This window comes from Paramacrobiotus metropolitanus, unplaced genomic scaffold, assembly GCF_019649055.1.
Source record: "Paramacrobiotus metropolitanus isolate TYO unplaced genomic scaffold, Prichtersi_v1.0 Parri_scaffold0000049, whole genome shotgun sequence".
In the NCBI taxonomy this organism is placed as follows: domain Eukaryota; kingdom Metazoa; phylum Tardigrada; class Eutardigrada; order Parachela; family Macrobiotidae; genus Paramacrobiotus; species Paramacrobiotus metropolitanus.
Window position 1 is genome coordinate 1,004,272 of NW_026570269.1, and position 16,746 is coordinate 1,021,017.

The window sequence follows — 16,746 nt, forward strand, 5'->3', positions numbered from 1 at the left end:
TCACGTTGATGTCTTCCGTCTCGAAGAACTTTTTCATGGCTGCGGAGGTGTGACACGGTGCGTTATCCTGCTGATAGGTGAGATCGCGACCGTTTTCGTCCAGGTAAGGAAGGAGTTGATCAAACAACACCTCTTCGTACTTCTCGGAATTCATTGTCCCCTGGAATCGCACCAACGCAACTGGGCCTGCAGCGCAGATCGCACCCCACACTGCGATTCCTCCCTTGTTTTGGCGTGACTGTTTGATTTGGAGGTTTTCGGAGAATCTGCTTTCTTTAGGAAAGAGCCATATCTGTTTAAAAAGCAAAAACTTTGAACGGAATCTTTCAGTGCCTGGAAGTGCTAGTCAGCCCTACGTACGTATTCGTAAGTGTGAACACCACTTCATACATACCTCGACTCGCCCCCCTGACAACTTGAACGTACATTCGTCCGAGAAGATCACCGAGTGGAAAAAAGCAGGATTTTCAAGGAGCTGTTCCCGCTTCCACAGGCACCAATAGATTCGGTCTTCTTTATGCTTTGAGGTTAGTTCATCAGCAACTGCTTGACTTCTCCGTGCACCGTATTCTTGCAGTCTTCGCAGGAGGGTTTTGTGCGGGAGTTGAAGAGTTGCTGCTGCTTTAACTGCACTCAGTGTTCGGTTTTCTTTCAAAAAATTTATGGCTGCTTGGTCTTCTTCGGCTGTTGTTTTTCTCGGTCTTCCTTTCTTATGTTTCACCTTGCGTTCACCCGTTTCCTTGTCGTATTGATGCAGCACCCTGATCACCCAGCTTTGCGATTTTCGGACATATTTGCTGACTTTGGCTGAACTGCCTTCTTTCTCGTACAACGTAAAAACAGTTTTGACTAAATCTGCATCAACATATCTGCCGCGAACCATTCTACCGCCATATTTTACGGAACGAGTGAAATAAACAAAAAGAAAACAAAGCAGAAACGGAAGTTAGAAGTTTAATAAAATCAACATTATTATTATATTTAATTTGCTTGAGCCGACGGTCAGTCGACAGCCGGAAGTAGTTTTGAACAGAGAACGGCCGATTGCGCACTGCGTACTTTTGAACAGCGAATGGCCGTTTACGCATTGTTTCGGGTTTTGGGCCTATGCGACCATTTTGTCCTAAGCTGTACTTTATTTCCTCCTTTTATTTATTGTGGTCGGGATATAAAATGAATGTACCGCCAGATACTATAATACCATGTGTTAGTGTCAGTTAGGATTTTGTAGATGGATGTCCTTATGAGATTCTAGCTTTTTAAACATTCTATAGAGCAAACGTGATCTGTGAATGCTTTAGCTTTGCTGACCTTTCAGCTTTACAAGTATGCCATGTCTCTACAATTAACTGACAACCCCGGACAGCATGCCCTTTACCCTTTTCGAAGGCCGTGGCACAAGATAAATGAATCCTTGAATGTGTCGGACGGACACAGCTATACCAAAGTATTCGGGCATAGTAACCTTTCTCAAGCGCCAATAGATACCGGCTGGTTTGCATTGCTAATTTCCTTGAGTTCTTGTGCGATAATTTTGAATACTCTGGTACTGCTGTCATTTCTATCAAAGAAAGTTAAGCCATCAGCCTCTGAGGCATTGATTTTCAACTTAGTTTCCGCTGTGCTGATGCAGAGCTCGTCGAAATTGTTTGTGATTACCCTGTACTCGGGGAAGGTCGTCTACAGTCATTCGGAAATCGTATGCAAAAGTATCATGTTTTTCCACATGTTATCGTACGATGCCATAACTTGGTCGGATCTCATTTTGTGCATTAATCGCTTCGTTGCACTATGCGTACCCCAATACTACAGGTAAGCGACGAGAAAACTGAGTATAATTATTATATTCTATCAAAATTCGGTATATCAGTCTTCATAATCTTTAATTTATCAGAATATTTAAGAAGCGAGCAACAGTGGCCGCATTTCTAACAGTGGCATGGAGTGCCGCCTTCGCCAGCGCCATTCTCCCCATTTTTGATTTTCGCGGGAGTTACAAACAGATCCCACCGGCCAATATGTGCGCTTTCGCCATTTTTGGCAAAGCCGCCTTGCTTTCCGGTGTGGTCTCATTACTTGCTCCTGTGTCGATTACGGCCATACTGTACTTAATAGCGGTGGTCCATCTCTTACGGAAAAGATGGAAAGGTCATCTAATCGATCAGGAGGTGATCAAGACAGTGACAGAGCATGGATCAGAACTGGCTCATTACCATGCATCCAAACTGAAACGGTGCCATCGCATGTTCATTACGATTCTTGTGATGTTCTGCTGTTACACCGTTTGTATTTTGCCAATGCCGCTTGTGCAGTCCACAATGGCCGAATATTTCCTCACTCATACTTGGCTGCAGTTGTTGATGAGAACGTTAACGCAAATGGCTCATATTCTTATTCCGGTAAGTTCGTAACGAGTTGAAAAAATTAAAAGAATCAACACAAATTTTTTGCTGCAATTGAGTGCGGATGGTTGGTTGAGTTCAGTAACTTTTCCTTGAACATCCTGAAGTGTCGTTGCATGTATCATTGATCAAGTACTGCATCAGAAAACTATGTGCAGGTTAGTTTGCATATTGATTGCAAAAGATACATTTTAGTACGAGTAGTAATTTTCATAACTACAAACTGGTTTTATTTTTAGATTATCCTGTTGTCCATGAATCGCGAATACCGACACAGAATACGGGATTTGCTTTGGACAGTTATCTGCAGATAATATTAATATCGGACGCTCTTCTGTTCTAGATGTAGTTAGACCTAATTTAATCCATGCTAATATTTAACAAATTCGGCGTACTAATCATGCAAAATAGATCGAAATGTCTTAAAAATCGTTGTTTTTCGACAGCACCATACCAACTAAGAGGAATCACTATCTCAAAGTACCAAAAACACACCTGCAGATTCGGCAATATTTACAATGCAGTACAAAGGAAACGAAACTCTAGATTAATATTAATTTATTAAGCTGTACAGTAAATTAAAAGCATCTCAAAATGGAGCCCACCTACAATGTACTCACATAAAACATGATAGACCGAGTACCGGTACATACGGATAGTGCCATAAGTAATCGTAACGCAACTGCAGACTATAACGTATTATATGAGGACATGTGGGTGGCTGCATTAACAACCTTGTTATCGCGAGCATAAAACAATTTTACTGGTCAGATAGTGCGAAATCTTTTTGGAAGCAGAAAATGCACGGCTCCCTGAGCTTCTATCCGTAAATACATTAAAATGCGCTTACCGTACAACAACAATATTTTGGAAGAAAATGCCACACACTGATTGTGTAGAGATGAATTCGAAGCATCACAATATTTTTTTGATTCCATAGCAAAAGCCATAACTAACTCATAATGACAACTGTAAGCACACCACACCACGGTCACTTAACCGCGCTAGTCATTTCCAGCGTTTCCATTGTTGCATTCTTCTGCTGGTTCTCGGCCGGTTACGCTGTGGTGCAGATCAACATCCCCCAAGAACTCATCCTGCGATGGATACGCCAAACATACTGTATCCGTTTGTATGGAATCCCAGAAATTCCTTTTTCCGTCACATCCAATTTTAGTCAGTTTTATGACGATCCCAAAGTCGCGCTGTGGTGCAAATACCTGCCCAGTGTGTCATCTCAGTTTCGCACCAATACAGTTTTAAGCATTATATGGGGACTAATTGGAAGCGCTCCGCTTTTGGGTGGAACTCCTGCTGGATTTATAGCCAACGCTCTTATTCCTAAACTAGGTTTCCGAAAGATCTTCTTTATCGCCAACGTCTCGTGCACCATCGGAGCGATTCTGTCTGGATTAATTGCAACGATAGTGTCGTATGAAGTGTTTATTGTAGGTAAGGTCACATCGCATATAGGTATACTGAGTGCTTATGACTTATGTTTGTAATTGACTCAGTGATTTATGATTAGGGAGACTATTCATTGGCATTGGATATGGACTTTCTACCGCTCTAACGGTTTCTTACATCGCTGAGATTTCACCGGCCAATCATCGTGGCGTTTTGGGGGCGTTTCCGTTAGCATTTTTCAGCGTAGGAACACTGTTGGCGACCATCATGGGCTTTCCACAGGTGTTGGGGACAGCGTCACGTTGGCCGTATATTTCATGGCCGTTACTGGCACCCTGTGCAGCGTTTTTTCTGTTTTACCCTCTTCTGCCAGAAAGCCCGCGTTGGCAGTACCGCACAACACATAACGTGGACAAAACAACAGCGATTCTCCAGCGACTGCGGAACAACACAAATGTGCGACCAGATATGGAGTTAATCGAAGCAGAGGACCGACGAGCACAGGAGCAGGGCGCTAAAGTGTCCATAATCGGGTTGTTTCGCGATCCATTTCTGCGCTACATTACTCTCATCTGCATCGCCGGCGTGATGGCACAACGGTTCACCGGCTTCTCCCCATTGTGTGTTTACTCATATGACATATTTCAGCAGTGTGGTTTATCCACCGAAATCGCCATCTACGGGACAACTGCTCTGGTAAGTGTGCAGGCTGTGGCGGCCACTGTGGGAGCGCTTATAATCGACAAAGTGGGTCGACGTCCGCTCCTGTTAGTTGGCCTGAGCGGATGCGCGCTGACCTTGACAGCCATTGTTATACTTACCACTCTTTTCACATACGGTTTATGTGACCGGTGTGCGTACGGTAGTCTGGTGGCGATGTTTATGTTTATGGTGTGCTATGCATGCGGTCCGGCCATTATTCCCATTCTGCTGAGCGCTGAATTGTTTGGAATGACCTCACGCGAATCAGCCACAACGTTCATCATGGTCATCATACAGGGAAGTACGGCGTTGATTGTGGGCGTGTTCCCCATTATGCGAGCGCATCTGCTGGAATGGACGTTCGCCATTTTTGCGGGAGGGACCATCGTGTTGACGCTGTTTTTATCGAAAGTCACCATTGAAACCAAAGGGAAAACATTCTTGGAAATCCAAGCCAAACTCGAGAAACGATACTACGGGGAATCAGTGGCGAAACCGCAGACTGTGCCAAGTATCTCGTAGAGTAGGCGATAAGCCTTCATAAACAATTATTCATCAAAATTTAGACACTGGCAAACCACCGGAAAAGTACTGCGTTGTACTGTGTGCGATTAAAGTTTTGTACGAGTACTTGTACAGTTGTACGTATTTCTGTCAGCGGCACTCACGTGTACAATTATTATTAATAAAGTTTTTTGCTGGTATACGCCACATACTGTAGTTTTCCTGAAACGGAGAAATCTCGTAAACAGCTGCAAGGCAGAAATGCACTGCGTTTATTCGTCATAATGGTGACAACAAGTATGAGCATACAATACTGAATAAATGGACAAACTAGTACACCAAGTACAATTCTAAAAATCGAGTCGCAATCTGTAAGATATAATTATATACATTACTCGTAGGCGATTAACAATCACAGTAAAGAAGGATTTGAAATAATGGGGCTAACAAGAAAATACAGCCATTTCGCAGTGGTGCGTTATGTATCATAGTTCAAATGAATTTTTGTGCAATAAAAAAAAAAACAATCAGTACAATCTTTTCATTCCAGAATTTGTGCTCATGTTGCTGATGGATCGTGGTAAAGCTTTTAGGTCTGCGATACTGGGTATTGTAATCGGAACTGCAGTGTTATTATAACGTTTTCTGTGCCCGCTAAAATAACGTTTCTCCAGCGATGCCTGAATTTCAAGAAAGGTCTTTCCCTTCGTTTCCATCAAGGTCAGGGACAGGATTACCGCCAATATCAGAGTGACACCGGCAAAAATTACAAAGGTCCATTGCGATAAGTACACTTGCATAACCGGAAAGACGGCGGATACGACGGCTGTTACGCCTTGACACAGCATCATGATTAGTGTGGTGGCCGACTGCCTGGTCAGTAGTCCGAACATTTCCGCTGGCAGGATAAAAGGAACACTAGCTGGCCCACAAACGTACACCATGATGAAAACGAACAATGCCGCTAAATTTCCATACTCACACCCAACACAAATCCGGTAACTTGTTAAAGCTGCAAAGGTCACCATGGCGATCAAGCTCATCGCGCACCCGAATAATCCGATTAGCATCAGCGGTTTCCGTCCGGCTTTATCCATTAACAGCGACCCGATGACTGCAGATGCCGCTTGCAGTCCAAGTAGACCAATAGTTCCATAAGCGGCAACGTCCTTTGAAAGGCCACACTGACGGAAAATATTGGACGAATACGTGTACACTCCTGGATAGGCGGTGAGCCGCTGTGCAATGACAGCCGTACAACAAATCAGCACGTTATAGCGGAGAAAGCCGTTACGGAACAACCCGATAATTGATACTTTGGTGCCCTTTTCCTTAGCTACACGGTTTTCCTCCTCAATCATCTGCAGATCCGCTTGCACATTGAATACGTTGCGCAGCCGCTGGAGAATCTGCGTAGTCTTCTGGACATCGTGGGACTTTTTAAAAACCCAACGGGGACTTTCCAGAAGGAAGGCGTACGAAGCGAAGAAGCAGACACAGGGGGCAATCAAAATCAGCGTTAAATATGACCAGTAGTCATCAGTTCCCAGGATTTGGGGTAGACTGAATACTGCCGCCAACAGCATCCCGATGCTAAAGGAAATAATCGGAGCCACGCCCAGTGCGCCACGGAAATTGGCCGGAGTAATTTCGGCGATATACGTAAAGGAGATGGCGCTGCCGAATCCAGTACCGAAACCCAAAAGGAAGCGCCCTACAGTGCCTACACCGACAAAATAAATGATGAATACAAGTAAATCGTCGCGTACTTTCCGGAATACTTAAACAAAGATTTAGGCCAGGAAACCTGATACCATTTCATTCTAGAAAAATAATTTTGTATTAACGTTAGCGTGCGTCTTCGCTAAACAAAAATAGTGTGCCGACCATTTAACACATAAATACAAAAAATTAAATCACCTATTATAAATATCTCGTACGATCCAATGGCTACCACAAGCGAGCTCAGCGCCACTCCGATCGTGAGGAACAAATTGGTGATGAAAAACATTCTACGGAATCCCAACCGGTCAATCAGCATATTGGCGGTCCATACGCCAAATGTCCCACCCAGTGTAACAGCTGCACCGATTAGGGCCCATACAGCGTTCAGGTGGCTGTTTTCGCGTAACTGACCCGACACTTCATCTTCAGGGATGATAGTACACCACAAGTTCGAGCGATTCGCAAAACCGCTCCCTTCAGCACCATGTTCCGCGCTGCTGATGTTTTCTATACGCCCACCTAAACGAGCACACTGTGTTTGCCGGATCCAGCTGAGAATGAGGTTTTGGGGGATGTTGATTTGGACAACACTGTAACCCGCCGGAAACCATATGGAGAAGGCGAGAACAATGGTGGAAAACACAACGACGCCAGTTAAATGACCATAATGTTTCGTGCTGATCCCTGTCATGGTTAATACTCTACAGTGAACGGCTATGTACTACTACCATCAAAAGTTATAGCCAAATGATATGCAAAATCAACTCTTCCATGCGCGCATTGAAAAAATTTGCTTAAAAAAGTAAATGATCTAGAACGTTTGTGCCGATATGCAACAATATCTCGCTGTTTTAGTCGTCAGCTTACTTAAGTAGTGTTAGGTAGCACGGACAAACATGTGCCTTTGTTGTGGTATCTCTATATTGCACGCATTGGTACGGATACTCGTACCAGTCGCAGTCGTCTGCTTCAATTATAGCGTTTTCAGATTTTCCACTAAACCGTTTGGCGCTTTTTTTGTCATTCTAGGATATCATGACTTGCGAAATCAGTACGCGCGAGTAGTAAAACTGCTCTAGTGTAGCTGCAGTAGGCTACTGTACTGTAGTGTAGCGAATCTTGACCCGAATATCGACATTCCGTCGCTTCGTACCGTAGCTTGCCCGTCTAGTTATCGTGCTTAAACTCATTATTAGTGATTAATTGTAATAATCAGTCGTACGAGTATTTGTGCAGTGCTAGTACCTGATTGTGCCGTTTTGTAGCATGCGCAAAATCACATTTTTTACGCAGTAGATTCAAGCACGAGAAAAGAATGATATCATCATGCTAAAGGATGACATCAGTACTCGTGATATCAACTATTCCAATTTTCCATAGCATTACTTCCGATTATCCTCGTAATTATATTGTTTACTCTAATTATTGTTAAGTAATCTGCAGATACGGAAAAATGAATGAACATAATGGATTTTTCATTGAGATGATGTCTAGGCAGGCGAGACGCAGTGTACGGAGAAATGTGAAAAAATGAATAAGTGTCTCATACTGATGTTGCAAAAGGGTTTACTAGGTAGAGAAAACATTTAGAAATTTTTTTGTCATTTTAAGCTAAGTCTGGATTTTAAGAAAGCGGGATCAGTGCTGTACGCTTGGCCAATCCAGTCCCACTCTTAAATTCTGCAACGGCTGGATTCGGCTATAGTTAAATTGCCACCGTGGATCTAATTGTCAGAAACATGAAAAACAATAGCATACATAATCTAGCCACAGCGAGGTACTTTTGGACGCTAGCTCTGGAACACGAAACTGGGTAATCTGCAATTGCGCGGCTTGAGACCGGTGAGGCTTTGCCTATGCGGTTCTGCCAGCGGATTAGCACAGAAATCCTACGGGTTCCGTATCCGTTCTGGGAACATTTAAAAACACCACCGAGGAAAAAAACAGGTAAATTTTCTGTCTCAAGCGGTTATGTGATAGTGCTGTAGTAATGCGTTGATTTTTAATGCGTCTTTCTCTTGCTTGTTCTAAGTTTTAAAACATCTTCTTTACTTCTTCACGACGACTCGTTGTGAATTACTTCCATTGTTAAACTTAAACACAGCGCTTACAGTCAGTTAATATAGTATGATTAATCGACGTACAGTACTGTACTAGTACTGCACAATGCACAAGATCGATGCAACACTCACCAGTCAGCAAAAGCACTAATGGTAAGTAGAACGAAACCATTAAATTTGTGCTAGACAGATTGCAAATTTATCTCAAATTTAGAAAACTGAGCTCAAATCAATTATAATGATATTCCGGGCGGGGCCGTGAAGGATTTCTCAACTTCCGGTCTTGACTCGATTTTGTTAACCGTTGCAAAAATTTATAATTTTACGCACAGCATCGGCATAATATATCTGTATATTATGACATTTTATTTTAAAAATTTATTATTTTGATATCTAAAACAATGAATACAATATAAACGAAGCTCCCGATCGCCTTTGGTGGTAAAAATTATTTTATGCTTAGCAGACCCACACCCATCATTAATCACATTTTTACTGGCCGGTTACAGAGCTCGTTTATCATTAACCTGGCGCGCGACTTTGTAATTACAATTCGTCAATCGATACTCTGTTCGACACAACGGATTCAGTTGATTGTGACATAAAGTAACTACTGGGCTGCTTATTAAAGGTACTCTTACTCAGATCAATGCGAAACAGAACATTACTACGTCAAAAAAATTCACCAGAGCTACTTATGATTAAACTAACTAACTCGAAAAGGGGAAGAGAAATTGGGCAATTAATTCTGGTGTGGATGAATTTTAGGTAAATTGTTTCCTGTCAAAGGTGCATCGAAGCCATTTCCTTTATCGCCCTTCATTTTACTGTAGTATCGCTTCTCCAAGAGCGCCTGTATTTCCAAAAAGGTTTTCCCTTTCGTTTCCACAAGCGCCGTCGCCAGATATGTAGCCAAGGCAAGAATGATTCCAGCAAAGACAGTAAACGTCCATTCCATGAGATTGACTTGCATCACCGGAAAGACAGCAGCAACTATGGCGGATACGGCTTGGCAAAAGATCATCACCAGTGTAGCTGCGGACTGCCGCGATGTAAGACTGAACATTTCCGCCACGAGCACAAAGGGCACACTGGCCGGGCCGGTTGTGTAGAACATGATAAACAGGAACAAGGCCACCAAATTTCCGTACTGACATCCAATGCAGACTCCATATTTTGTTAAGACAGCAAAGAGTACCATGAATGATAAGGTCACCATGCATCCGAATAGTCCAACCAACAGCAATGTTCGTCGCCCCGCCTTGTCGACCAGAAACGAACCCAGTATGGCAAACAACATTTGTAGTATCAAAAGTGCAATTGTTCCGTACGCTGCGATTTCCCTGGATAAACCACACTGGCGAAAAATATCCGTTGAATAGGAATACACGGCTGCGTAGGCTGTTAGACGCTGCGCACAGATTGCGGCAATGCAGACTATAATGTTCTGCCGGAGAAAGCCATTCCGGAAAAGTCCACTGATGGACACTTTAACGGACGCTCCATCCTCCTTTGCTGCTTCGTCTTCTTTTTCGATTAATCGCATATCCGCTTGGACATTCGGATTTCCGCGTAATTTTTGAAGTATTTGGCTTGTTCTGTCTATATCGTGGGTCTTCTTAAAATACCATCTTGGACTTTCGGGGAGGAACAGGTAGGCGGTAAGAAAGGTCAGGTTTGGCAGTAACATTATCCAAGACAAATGGGTCCAGCGGGCTTCGGTTCCTAGTAGCTGAGGTAAGCCAAAAATTGCTGCCGTAAGCATAGCTGTACTAAACAGCACGATATTGATAACACCTAGTGCTCCTCGAAAGTTTGTTGGACTGATTTCCGCCACGTAGACCCCACCGGCAGCGCTGCCAAAACCACAGGCGAATCCCAAAATTAATCGTCCTAAAACAAAGAATTTTTGCAAGAATGAATAAATTTTACGTCTATTCATAAAAAGCCTGCGCTTTCCCTACATTCCCTATCTTTTATTAAAAATGATGATAATATGTAAGATGAAACATATAATTATGTATATGTAGAACTGGTTGTATGCATATGGTGATAAAAATATTCATTTTGTAGGCCGGTCTTTTCAAATGCACGTGGTGTACGAACTACGAAGTACGTGAGAAGTTGTCCCCAGTTTGCCAAAAAGGGCTGAAAAATCATTATTTTTTGTTAATGTTTAGAAAAATACTGAGTCCCCGATGCTTCCCTCAGACAAAATTAAAGAACGGCGGTCGTAATAAAGCTAAAAATGTTTATTGCAAAAGAAGGCAGCGTTGTAATTGAAAAATCGAAAACGTCCAAAAAGTGCAATTGGCCACCTGCAAGTAGTTTTAAACAAATAATCGTTACTGTTACGAATTACAGACTAGCACAATGATGTCGTACCAATGCATTATAACATGTTGTATTGTACACTATGAAAATTACTCTGTATGAGTGCATACCAATAATGAAAATTTCGTATGATTGTGTTGCAACTGTGATCCCGCTGAGCACAATCCCCACAATCTCCAGCACACTTGTCAACAAAAAGATCTTTCTGAATCCGAGCCAGTTGACAAAATAGTTGGCAATCCAAACACCGAATGTGGCACCCAAAGTAATCCCGGAACCTATGAGTGCCCATATGGCGTTCAGCCGGCCGTTTTCACGCAACTGCACGGATGTTTCGTTTTCGGCAACAATTTTACACCACAAATAAGCCGGATCATGGTCACTTCTGTTGACCGCAGAATACAGACCAACCGTTGGGCCTAAGCGATTGCATTCGGTTTGACGAATCCAGCGTAAAATTAAACTTTGTGGTATGTTAATTTGGACAACGCTGTATCCGGCTGAGAACCACACTAAACCGGAAACGATAATGGTAGACATAAATACAACGGGGGTCAACTGACCATGGTGTTGAGTGCTGATGGGTGCCATGAAAAATGACTTCTTTAATAAAACAATGCATATGTTGTAGTCAGCGCATTAATTAAAGTCAAGCGTCTCGCTGATCCTTCCACTGCAGGTAAAGATACTTCATACGATGGCAACAGCGGTGTAAATATAAATAAACAGTAATAGAACGTAATCTATCTCCGATATATATGTAGCCAATTTCTTACAACAGCCAACTGTCACAATTACTTAATAAGTACGTGTCGAAAACTGTCAATAAGAACATTGGCAAACTTTAACTGACGAAAAAAACACCCCAATTGTTGAACGATATTTGCCTCCTGACATTTCTGACACTTATGACAATGCCTTTTTTATGCTGTTCACCTGCCTGGCCGGTACGTGACTATGCGGCATACAATGGAAAAATATGTAGATCCAATAATCCAGTGTTTTCTTGAATGCGCTTCTATTAAATCCAATTATAAGGTTAGATCAATTCGAAGGCGTAGAGCAGAGATAGCCTTCGATGTGCCTGGAAACATCAAGTACACCGCCACGACTTCCAGCCGGATGTTTGCTATGTTTTTACGCATATCACATTGTTGTTGTTTGCATTTGCACTTTGCAGTCTTACACAGCGGGAAAAAAATTGCAAGGTGATTTTCTGCAGAGGTATGGCAATTTGGCTCAAGTATCCTCTTGATAACGTTCATCCTGTACGACGTTATCGTTACAATTAGCCTTTCACTTTCATGCATCAGTTTCAGATATACTGCACAAACTACGTATACCGAGTCATCTAGGTAGGTTTGCGGCATTGTCAAGATTACGATAAGTGAATTTTTCGCAATGGATATTAAGTCCACAAATCCATATCTTTTGTGAAATACAGCGCTTTATCGACCAGAACTGCCTAAAGCCATCTTCCCAAAAAATTTCAACTTTTTTTCGATCAGCTTTTGTTTGTAACCTTGTCCTTTTATAGGTACCATATTTTGTGCTAACATTAATACAATGTATGTAAGTGCCATTCCAATACATCTCGATCTGAGAACAAAGCGTACAGAGCATCTGAGCCATTAACACGCCCTGTTTTGCCACTTCGAACTCGGCCATAATTGCAAAGCGTCACACTTGCAGGAGAGTGATTGTGACCTTTACAGTAACGTGCAAAGTGCGGACACATTTTAAATATTATGTAGTATGCGACTACGTACTGTACGTACACAGGCAGTTCACAACTTCACGCCAATCAGTCCAATGGAAAATAAAATAATAGAAGCAACTGGTAATTTTTTTGCAATTTGCCTTAGGGTGCGGCAATGTAGTACATGTTGTTTATACGCATTTTAACACAATTATTGGTTGTCTCTGCTCGTGCAGACTTCAAAGGTACAGCATGTACTGAACCCAGGATTGCGCAAGCTATATTTTTAGCTTTACGGTGGAATTTTCTGATATCTTACGAACGCTTCAAAACGTGGCTTGTGCTTTCAAAAGTTAATTACCTATAATCACAGCAGAAATTAGCTTGATATTTCCGAACGAAAGTTCTGAAATACCACAACATAAAGAACGACACTCTCCCAAATTACACTACAGTCTGTACAAAGCCTGGAGGATTTTGATTTCTGGTCGAAGTCTGCTAAACTTACGGCGTGCAGTTATGTTTCCGATACTAACCATTGCGCTTTTCTTAGCGTTTGCAGTGATGGTTTGTTCCATTGGAAGAGCGTTTTCATGATAACGGAAGAATACGAAGTGTGGGATGGCCTGACGGTAAGAAGTTTGGTTGCTAATAAAATGCTAATAAAATGAATTTCAACCGGCAAATCAAACAAATCTTTTACGCGCTCGCAGGATCACAATCTTCCGTAAAATGTGCATTTGGATAACGCGATTATGGGAATATTATTATTGCATTTAAATATTCCGAGGCTAATAAGGATGTGCTTGCAATCCCACACCACGAAATTCTTCCATTGTTCCAGCCTTCTGTCAAAGCCTTTTTACCATACCAGTCTGGCAAATCTGGACTCTGAACGATGTCGCCGACTCACCGCTTTGTACTACACTCCAACAAGACCTATTTTTCGTTTTTCTTGCTAAATCGGAAAAAACCACAATTAAGCATTGTGTTTCGTAAAGCACCAGTTTTTTATGAGATCGACACTTCACGAGTTTGTAATTAAAACGTTTCCCATAAAGAGAAGAAATGACTAGCCAGAAATTTTCGATATCTTCGTTAACCGCACACACCGGAAAAGAAACTATAAATAGAAAACTTAAAGTGGACAAGATAATGACATAGACGTGTCTGTCACATCTTGTAACAAAATTAAAAAACTCAATTAACCCTCTGAGAACTTGGATTTTTCGGGATGTTTAGCTTGATTGTGCTTAAGCAGACCGATTTTGAACATATATCCCATACGGCATTCGGAGCATCCATACGGAAACTCTTCAAACTTCATGCGGTTTTGCGGTGGGACATATTTAGAGAGGAGGCCCAGACGCTTCTTTTCCTCCTTAACTTTAGCCAGCTTCTGCTTATAATCTCCATGGACAGTGCGGATATGGTTGCGCAAAGATCCCGTACCCGACAACAGCCTGCCACACTGATCACACGGCAGTCGCTCCGCCAGAGAAGTGGCAGTGTACGGCCCTTTCACTCTTATCGAAACTTTAGCTCTGCGGGGCTTAACACCATTCACGCATGTCCTCACATGAACCTCCAGTCTCTGGGCATTGCGACACAAACGACCACACAAAAGACATTTCCGGGATGGATCGTTATTGTGCCAGTTGGCGCAGTGCCGGCCGACCTGACGGTACGTTGGGAATGACTCTTCACAGACAGTGCACGGATACAAACCATTGACTGCGTGCTGCTTGGTGTGCGACGTAAACCCTTTATCCATGAAAACATTGCAGTAACAGCATCGTTTATGGGCAGCCGACGCATGGAGCTTCAAGTGGGAACTACTTAAGAACTTCTCTCCGCATGCATCACACTCATGATGCCAGTCTTCCTGGATGAACTTCAGCTCCTCGGCATGAGATTTTTCCATGTGGGTTTTCATTTTCCCCCGGCCTAATTTATCGGCATACTGTCCGCATATCAGACAGGCAACTTCGGCTTTTCTTTGCAAGACATGGGTCGACACATGTTCCACTAAGTCTGCGAAGTTCTTTCCCGAGAATTCACATCCCGGACATGCCAGATCCATCTGCTTAGCTTCGTCTTCGAGCAACCCATCGTGCTTATAAAAATGCAATTCCAATAATGACTGGCTAGGAAACGTTTTCTTGCAAGTTGAACAAAAATATTTGGAAAATCCCGTAGTTTTGATATAATCAATAGCTGCCGCCCGATCGGATTCGGTAGGAACGAAGGCAAATGTCGGATGCATCTGTACAATAGAAATTTTAAAACCAAAAACAAACGCTGATGCACCATTCAGTGTTAATGTACCATTGACAAAACATTCAATAATCAATACCCAACGTCTAAAAATAAAACAATAAAAATAAAAACTGTAAAAATAAATAATTAATACCGTTTATGCTGTATCCACAGAACCATAAGGCCAGAAACACTAAATCGTCTAAATGTAATTTGTAAGTAAAAAAGTAAAGACAAAAACACGTAAGTACATCTCACCTGACTGATATGATTTCTTAATCCTTCATCGCCACGGAAAATAGCATTACACTGGCTGCAAACGTGATTCATGGTTTCTTTTGAATATTCTTGATGTTGCGTTATAAGATGCTTAGTCAATCCAACAGTGGATATCCCACAAACAGGACAGCTTTTTCGCCGTCGGGGATCAGTTTTCTCCTGTCCTTTTGGTAAGCCTTCTTTTGGCTTTCCTGGTGCATCTGATGTTGCATTGTGTTGATCAGCGCCAGCGGTTACCAAACCAGCAGCAATAACCCCAAATGCAACAGTTTGACTTGCAGTGGGTTCAGTGATATCTAATAGTGCGTCTGCTTGAGTGGCAGGGGATTCGTTGGTGAACAGTGCAGTCCAAACATCCTTCGCGTCCTGCTCCGAAGATGGCAAACCATTATCCGGAACGTCCACGGATTTCACTCGACGCTTTCGCCCTCTTTTCTCCCTCGTACCTCTCTTTTTTCCACTCTTCGATTGTTGTGACAAATCCCAGTGTGCATTATTTCTAGATGCACAAGCAGAGAAATGAGATCTATCCGTTTTCCCTTTCTTCTGAGTTCTCTTGCTGCCAGCATCCACAATATCTCCCAGATCCCATAAAACGTTCTTTGGTATAATTGGCTGGGAAAGTAAAGATAACAAAATGGACTGCCCACTGGTTACCTCGAAGTCGTCGCTGGACGTCGGGTGGTTTTGCTGGAGTTTGGATAAGCGCTGACTTCGTCGGACGCCCAACATGACTGACTACCAGGCAATCAACAAGAAGATGCTGGCCGTTAGGCAGTATACCACGTTAAGCCCCAATCTTCATTATGGTTGCAAAGATACATTAAAAAATTCATGGAGACAGTTTGAAAAGTTCGCAGTATGTAGAGGAACAAACCACTTTTACAAATACCGCAGTCATAATTTTTTAAGTACGTACCCCCCTGAGGCTGACTACTCGTAGCTACCAGACCTGGGCAGTTATGAGATTTCGACTCATAGTTAGAGTTAAGAGTTAATCGCAGCTCGCGAGTTACGCTACGAGTTAAGTTAGCTGCTAACTAGAGTTAACCTTCTTCATGAATCATCTTCAACATATACCGATAGATTTGAGACTTATCTGACATAAATTCTCCCTCATGTTTGACCCTGGCTTTTAAGAAAGGAATGACCGAGCGCCGGCAACGCTGAACTTTTTACTAAGATTTCGCTTCACATGGCTACCGAAGTTAGTGTAGCTGTTTGACAGCGTTGACCGCATTATTACGCTTCCCTAATGGGCAGGTAGCGAACAATTACAGGTAGCAGGTAGCGCACAGACGATCAGTTCCCGTGTGATTTTGGTGCGGAACATGATTTGTCCTCTCGTTGACAAAATTTTGCTCCGCAAAAAATT

At 42.6% G+C, this 16,746-nt stretch overlaps 5 protein-coding genes across 7 annotated transcripts; 2 read left to right on the top strand and 3 right to left on the bottom strand.

The window, feature by feature from the left end:
- The first annotated feature begins 103 nt into the window (after nucleotides 1–103).
- On the top strand, nucleotides 104–2,788 carry LOC129591978 (uncharacterized). Of its 2 annotated transcripts, XM_055487888.1 has the most exons (4): nucleotides 104–527; nucleotides 1,319–1,812; nucleotides 1,895–2,399; nucleotides 2,642–2,788. In XM_055487888.1, the coding sequence occupies exons 2-4, from the start codon at nucleotides 1,334–1,336 to the stop codon at nucleotides 2,714–2,716; spliced, it is 1,059 nt and encodes a 352-aa protein (XP_055343863.1). In that variant the 5' UTR covers nucleotides 104–527; nucleotides 1,319–1,333; the 3' UTR covers nucleotides 2,717–2,788. The 2 variants fall into 2 exon arrangements, with proteins under 2 accessions (XP_055343863.1, XP_055343862.1); XM_055487887.1 differs by having other exon boundaries at nucleotides 104–1,812.
- A 477-nt stretch (nucleotides 2,789–3,265) lies between these two features.
- Nucleotides 3,266–5,174, top strand: LOC129591977 (solute carrier family 2, facilitated glucose transporter member 5-like). Its single transcript, XM_055487886.1, has 2 exons — nucleotides 3,266–3,854; nucleotides 3,931–5,174. Exons 1-2 carry the CDS (start codon nucleotides 3,365–3,367, stop codon nucleotides 5,031–5,033), a joined length of 1,593 nt encoding a protein of 530 aa, XP_055343861.1. The 5' UTR covers nucleotides 3,266–3,364; the 3' UTR covers nucleotides 5,034–5,174.
- Nucleotides 5,175–5,313: 139 nt separating this feature from the next.
- Nucleotides 5,314–7,616, bottom strand: LOC129591976 (solute carrier family 2, facilitated glucose transporter member 3-like). Of its 2 annotated transcripts, none has more exons than XM_055487885.1 (2): nucleotides 6,936–7,616; nucleotides 5,314–6,729 (listed from the first exon to the last, which is right to left on the bottom strand). In XM_055487885.1, exons 1-2 carry the CDS (start codon nucleotides 7,429–7,431, stop codon nucleotides 5,543–5,545), a joined length of 1,683 nt encoding a protein of 560 aa, XP_055343860.1. In that variant the 5' UTR covers nucleotides 7,432–7,616; the 3' UTR covers nucleotides 5,314–5,542. The 2 variants fall into 2 exon arrangements, with proteins under 2 accessions (XP_055343860.1, XP_055343859.1); XM_055487884.1 differs by having other exon boundaries at nucleotides 5,314–6,738.
- Nucleotides 7,617–9,251: 1,635 nt separating this feature from the next.
- LOC129591954 (solute carrier family 2, facilitated glucose transporter member 3-like) lies at nucleotides 9,252–12,277 on the bottom strand. Its single transcript, XM_055487851.1, has 2 exons — nucleotides 11,245–12,277; nucleotides 9,252–10,693 (listed from the first exon to the last, which is right to left on the bottom strand). The coding sequence occupies exons 1-2, from the start codon at nucleotides 11,723–11,725 to the stop codon at nucleotides 9,543–9,545; spliced, it is 1,632 nt and encodes a 543-aa protein (XP_055343826.1). The 5' UTR covers nucleotides 11,726–12,277; the 3' UTR covers nucleotides 9,252–9,542.
- Nucleotides 12,278–13,815: 1,538 nt separating this feature from the next.
- Nucleotides 13,816–16,291, bottom strand: LOC129591939 (zinc finger protein 26-like). The gene is made up of 2 exons (XM_055487830.1): nucleotides 15,351–16,291; nucleotides 13,816–15,099 (listed from the first exon to the last, which is right to left on the bottom strand). Exons 1-2 carry the CDS (start codon nucleotides 16,101–16,103, stop codon nucleotides 14,038–14,040), a joined length of 1,815 nt encoding a protein of 604 aa, XP_055343805.1. The 5' UTR covers nucleotides 16,104–16,291; the 3' UTR covers nucleotides 13,816–14,037.
- Nucleotides 16,292–16,746: the final 455 nt, after the last annotated feature.

Coding starts and splice junctions, on each gene's coding strand:
- LOC129591978 (XM_055487887.1), top strand. CDS start 1,334: ATGTCTCTACAATTAACTGACAACCCCGGACAGCATGCCCTTTACCCT. Junction 1,813..1,894: donor TGCGTACCCCAATACTACAG/GTAAGCGACGAG, acceptor TTAATTTATCAG/AATATTTAAGAAGCGAGCAA. Junction 2,400..2,641: donor TGGCTCATATTCTTATTCCG/GTAAGTTCGTAA, acceptor TTTTATTTTTAG/ATTATCCTGTTGTCCATGAA.
- LOC129591977 (XM_055487886.1), top strand. CDS start 3,365: ATGACAACTGTAAGCACACCACACCACGGTCACTTAACCGCGCTAGTC. Junction 3,855..3,930: donor GTATGAAGTGTTTATTGTAG/GTAAGGTCACAT, acceptor ATTTATGATTAG/GGAGACTATTCATTGGCATT.
- LOC129591976 (XM_055487884.1), bottom strand. CDS start 7,431: ATGACAGGGATCAGCACGAAACATTATGGTCATTTAACTGGCGTCGTT. Junction 6,739..6,935: donor GTACGAGATATTTATAATAG/GTGATTTAATTT, acceptor TTGTCGGTGTAG/GCACTGTAGGGCGCTTCCTT.
- LOC129591954 (XM_055487851.1), bottom strand. CDS start 11,725: ATGGCACCCATCAGCACTCAACACCATGGTCAGTTGACCCCCGTTGTA. Junction 10,694..11,244: donor ATACGAAATTTTCATTATTG/GTATGCACTCAT, acceptor TCTTTGTTTTAG/GACGATTAATTTTGGGATTC.
- LOC129591939 (XM_055487830.1), bottom strand. CDS start 16,103: ATGTTGGGCGTCCGACGAAGTCAGCGCTTATCCAAACTCCAGCAAAAC. Junction 15,100..15,350: donor TAAGAAATCATATCAGTCAG/GTGAGATGTACT, acceptor TCTATTGTACAG/ATGCATCCGACATTTGCCTT.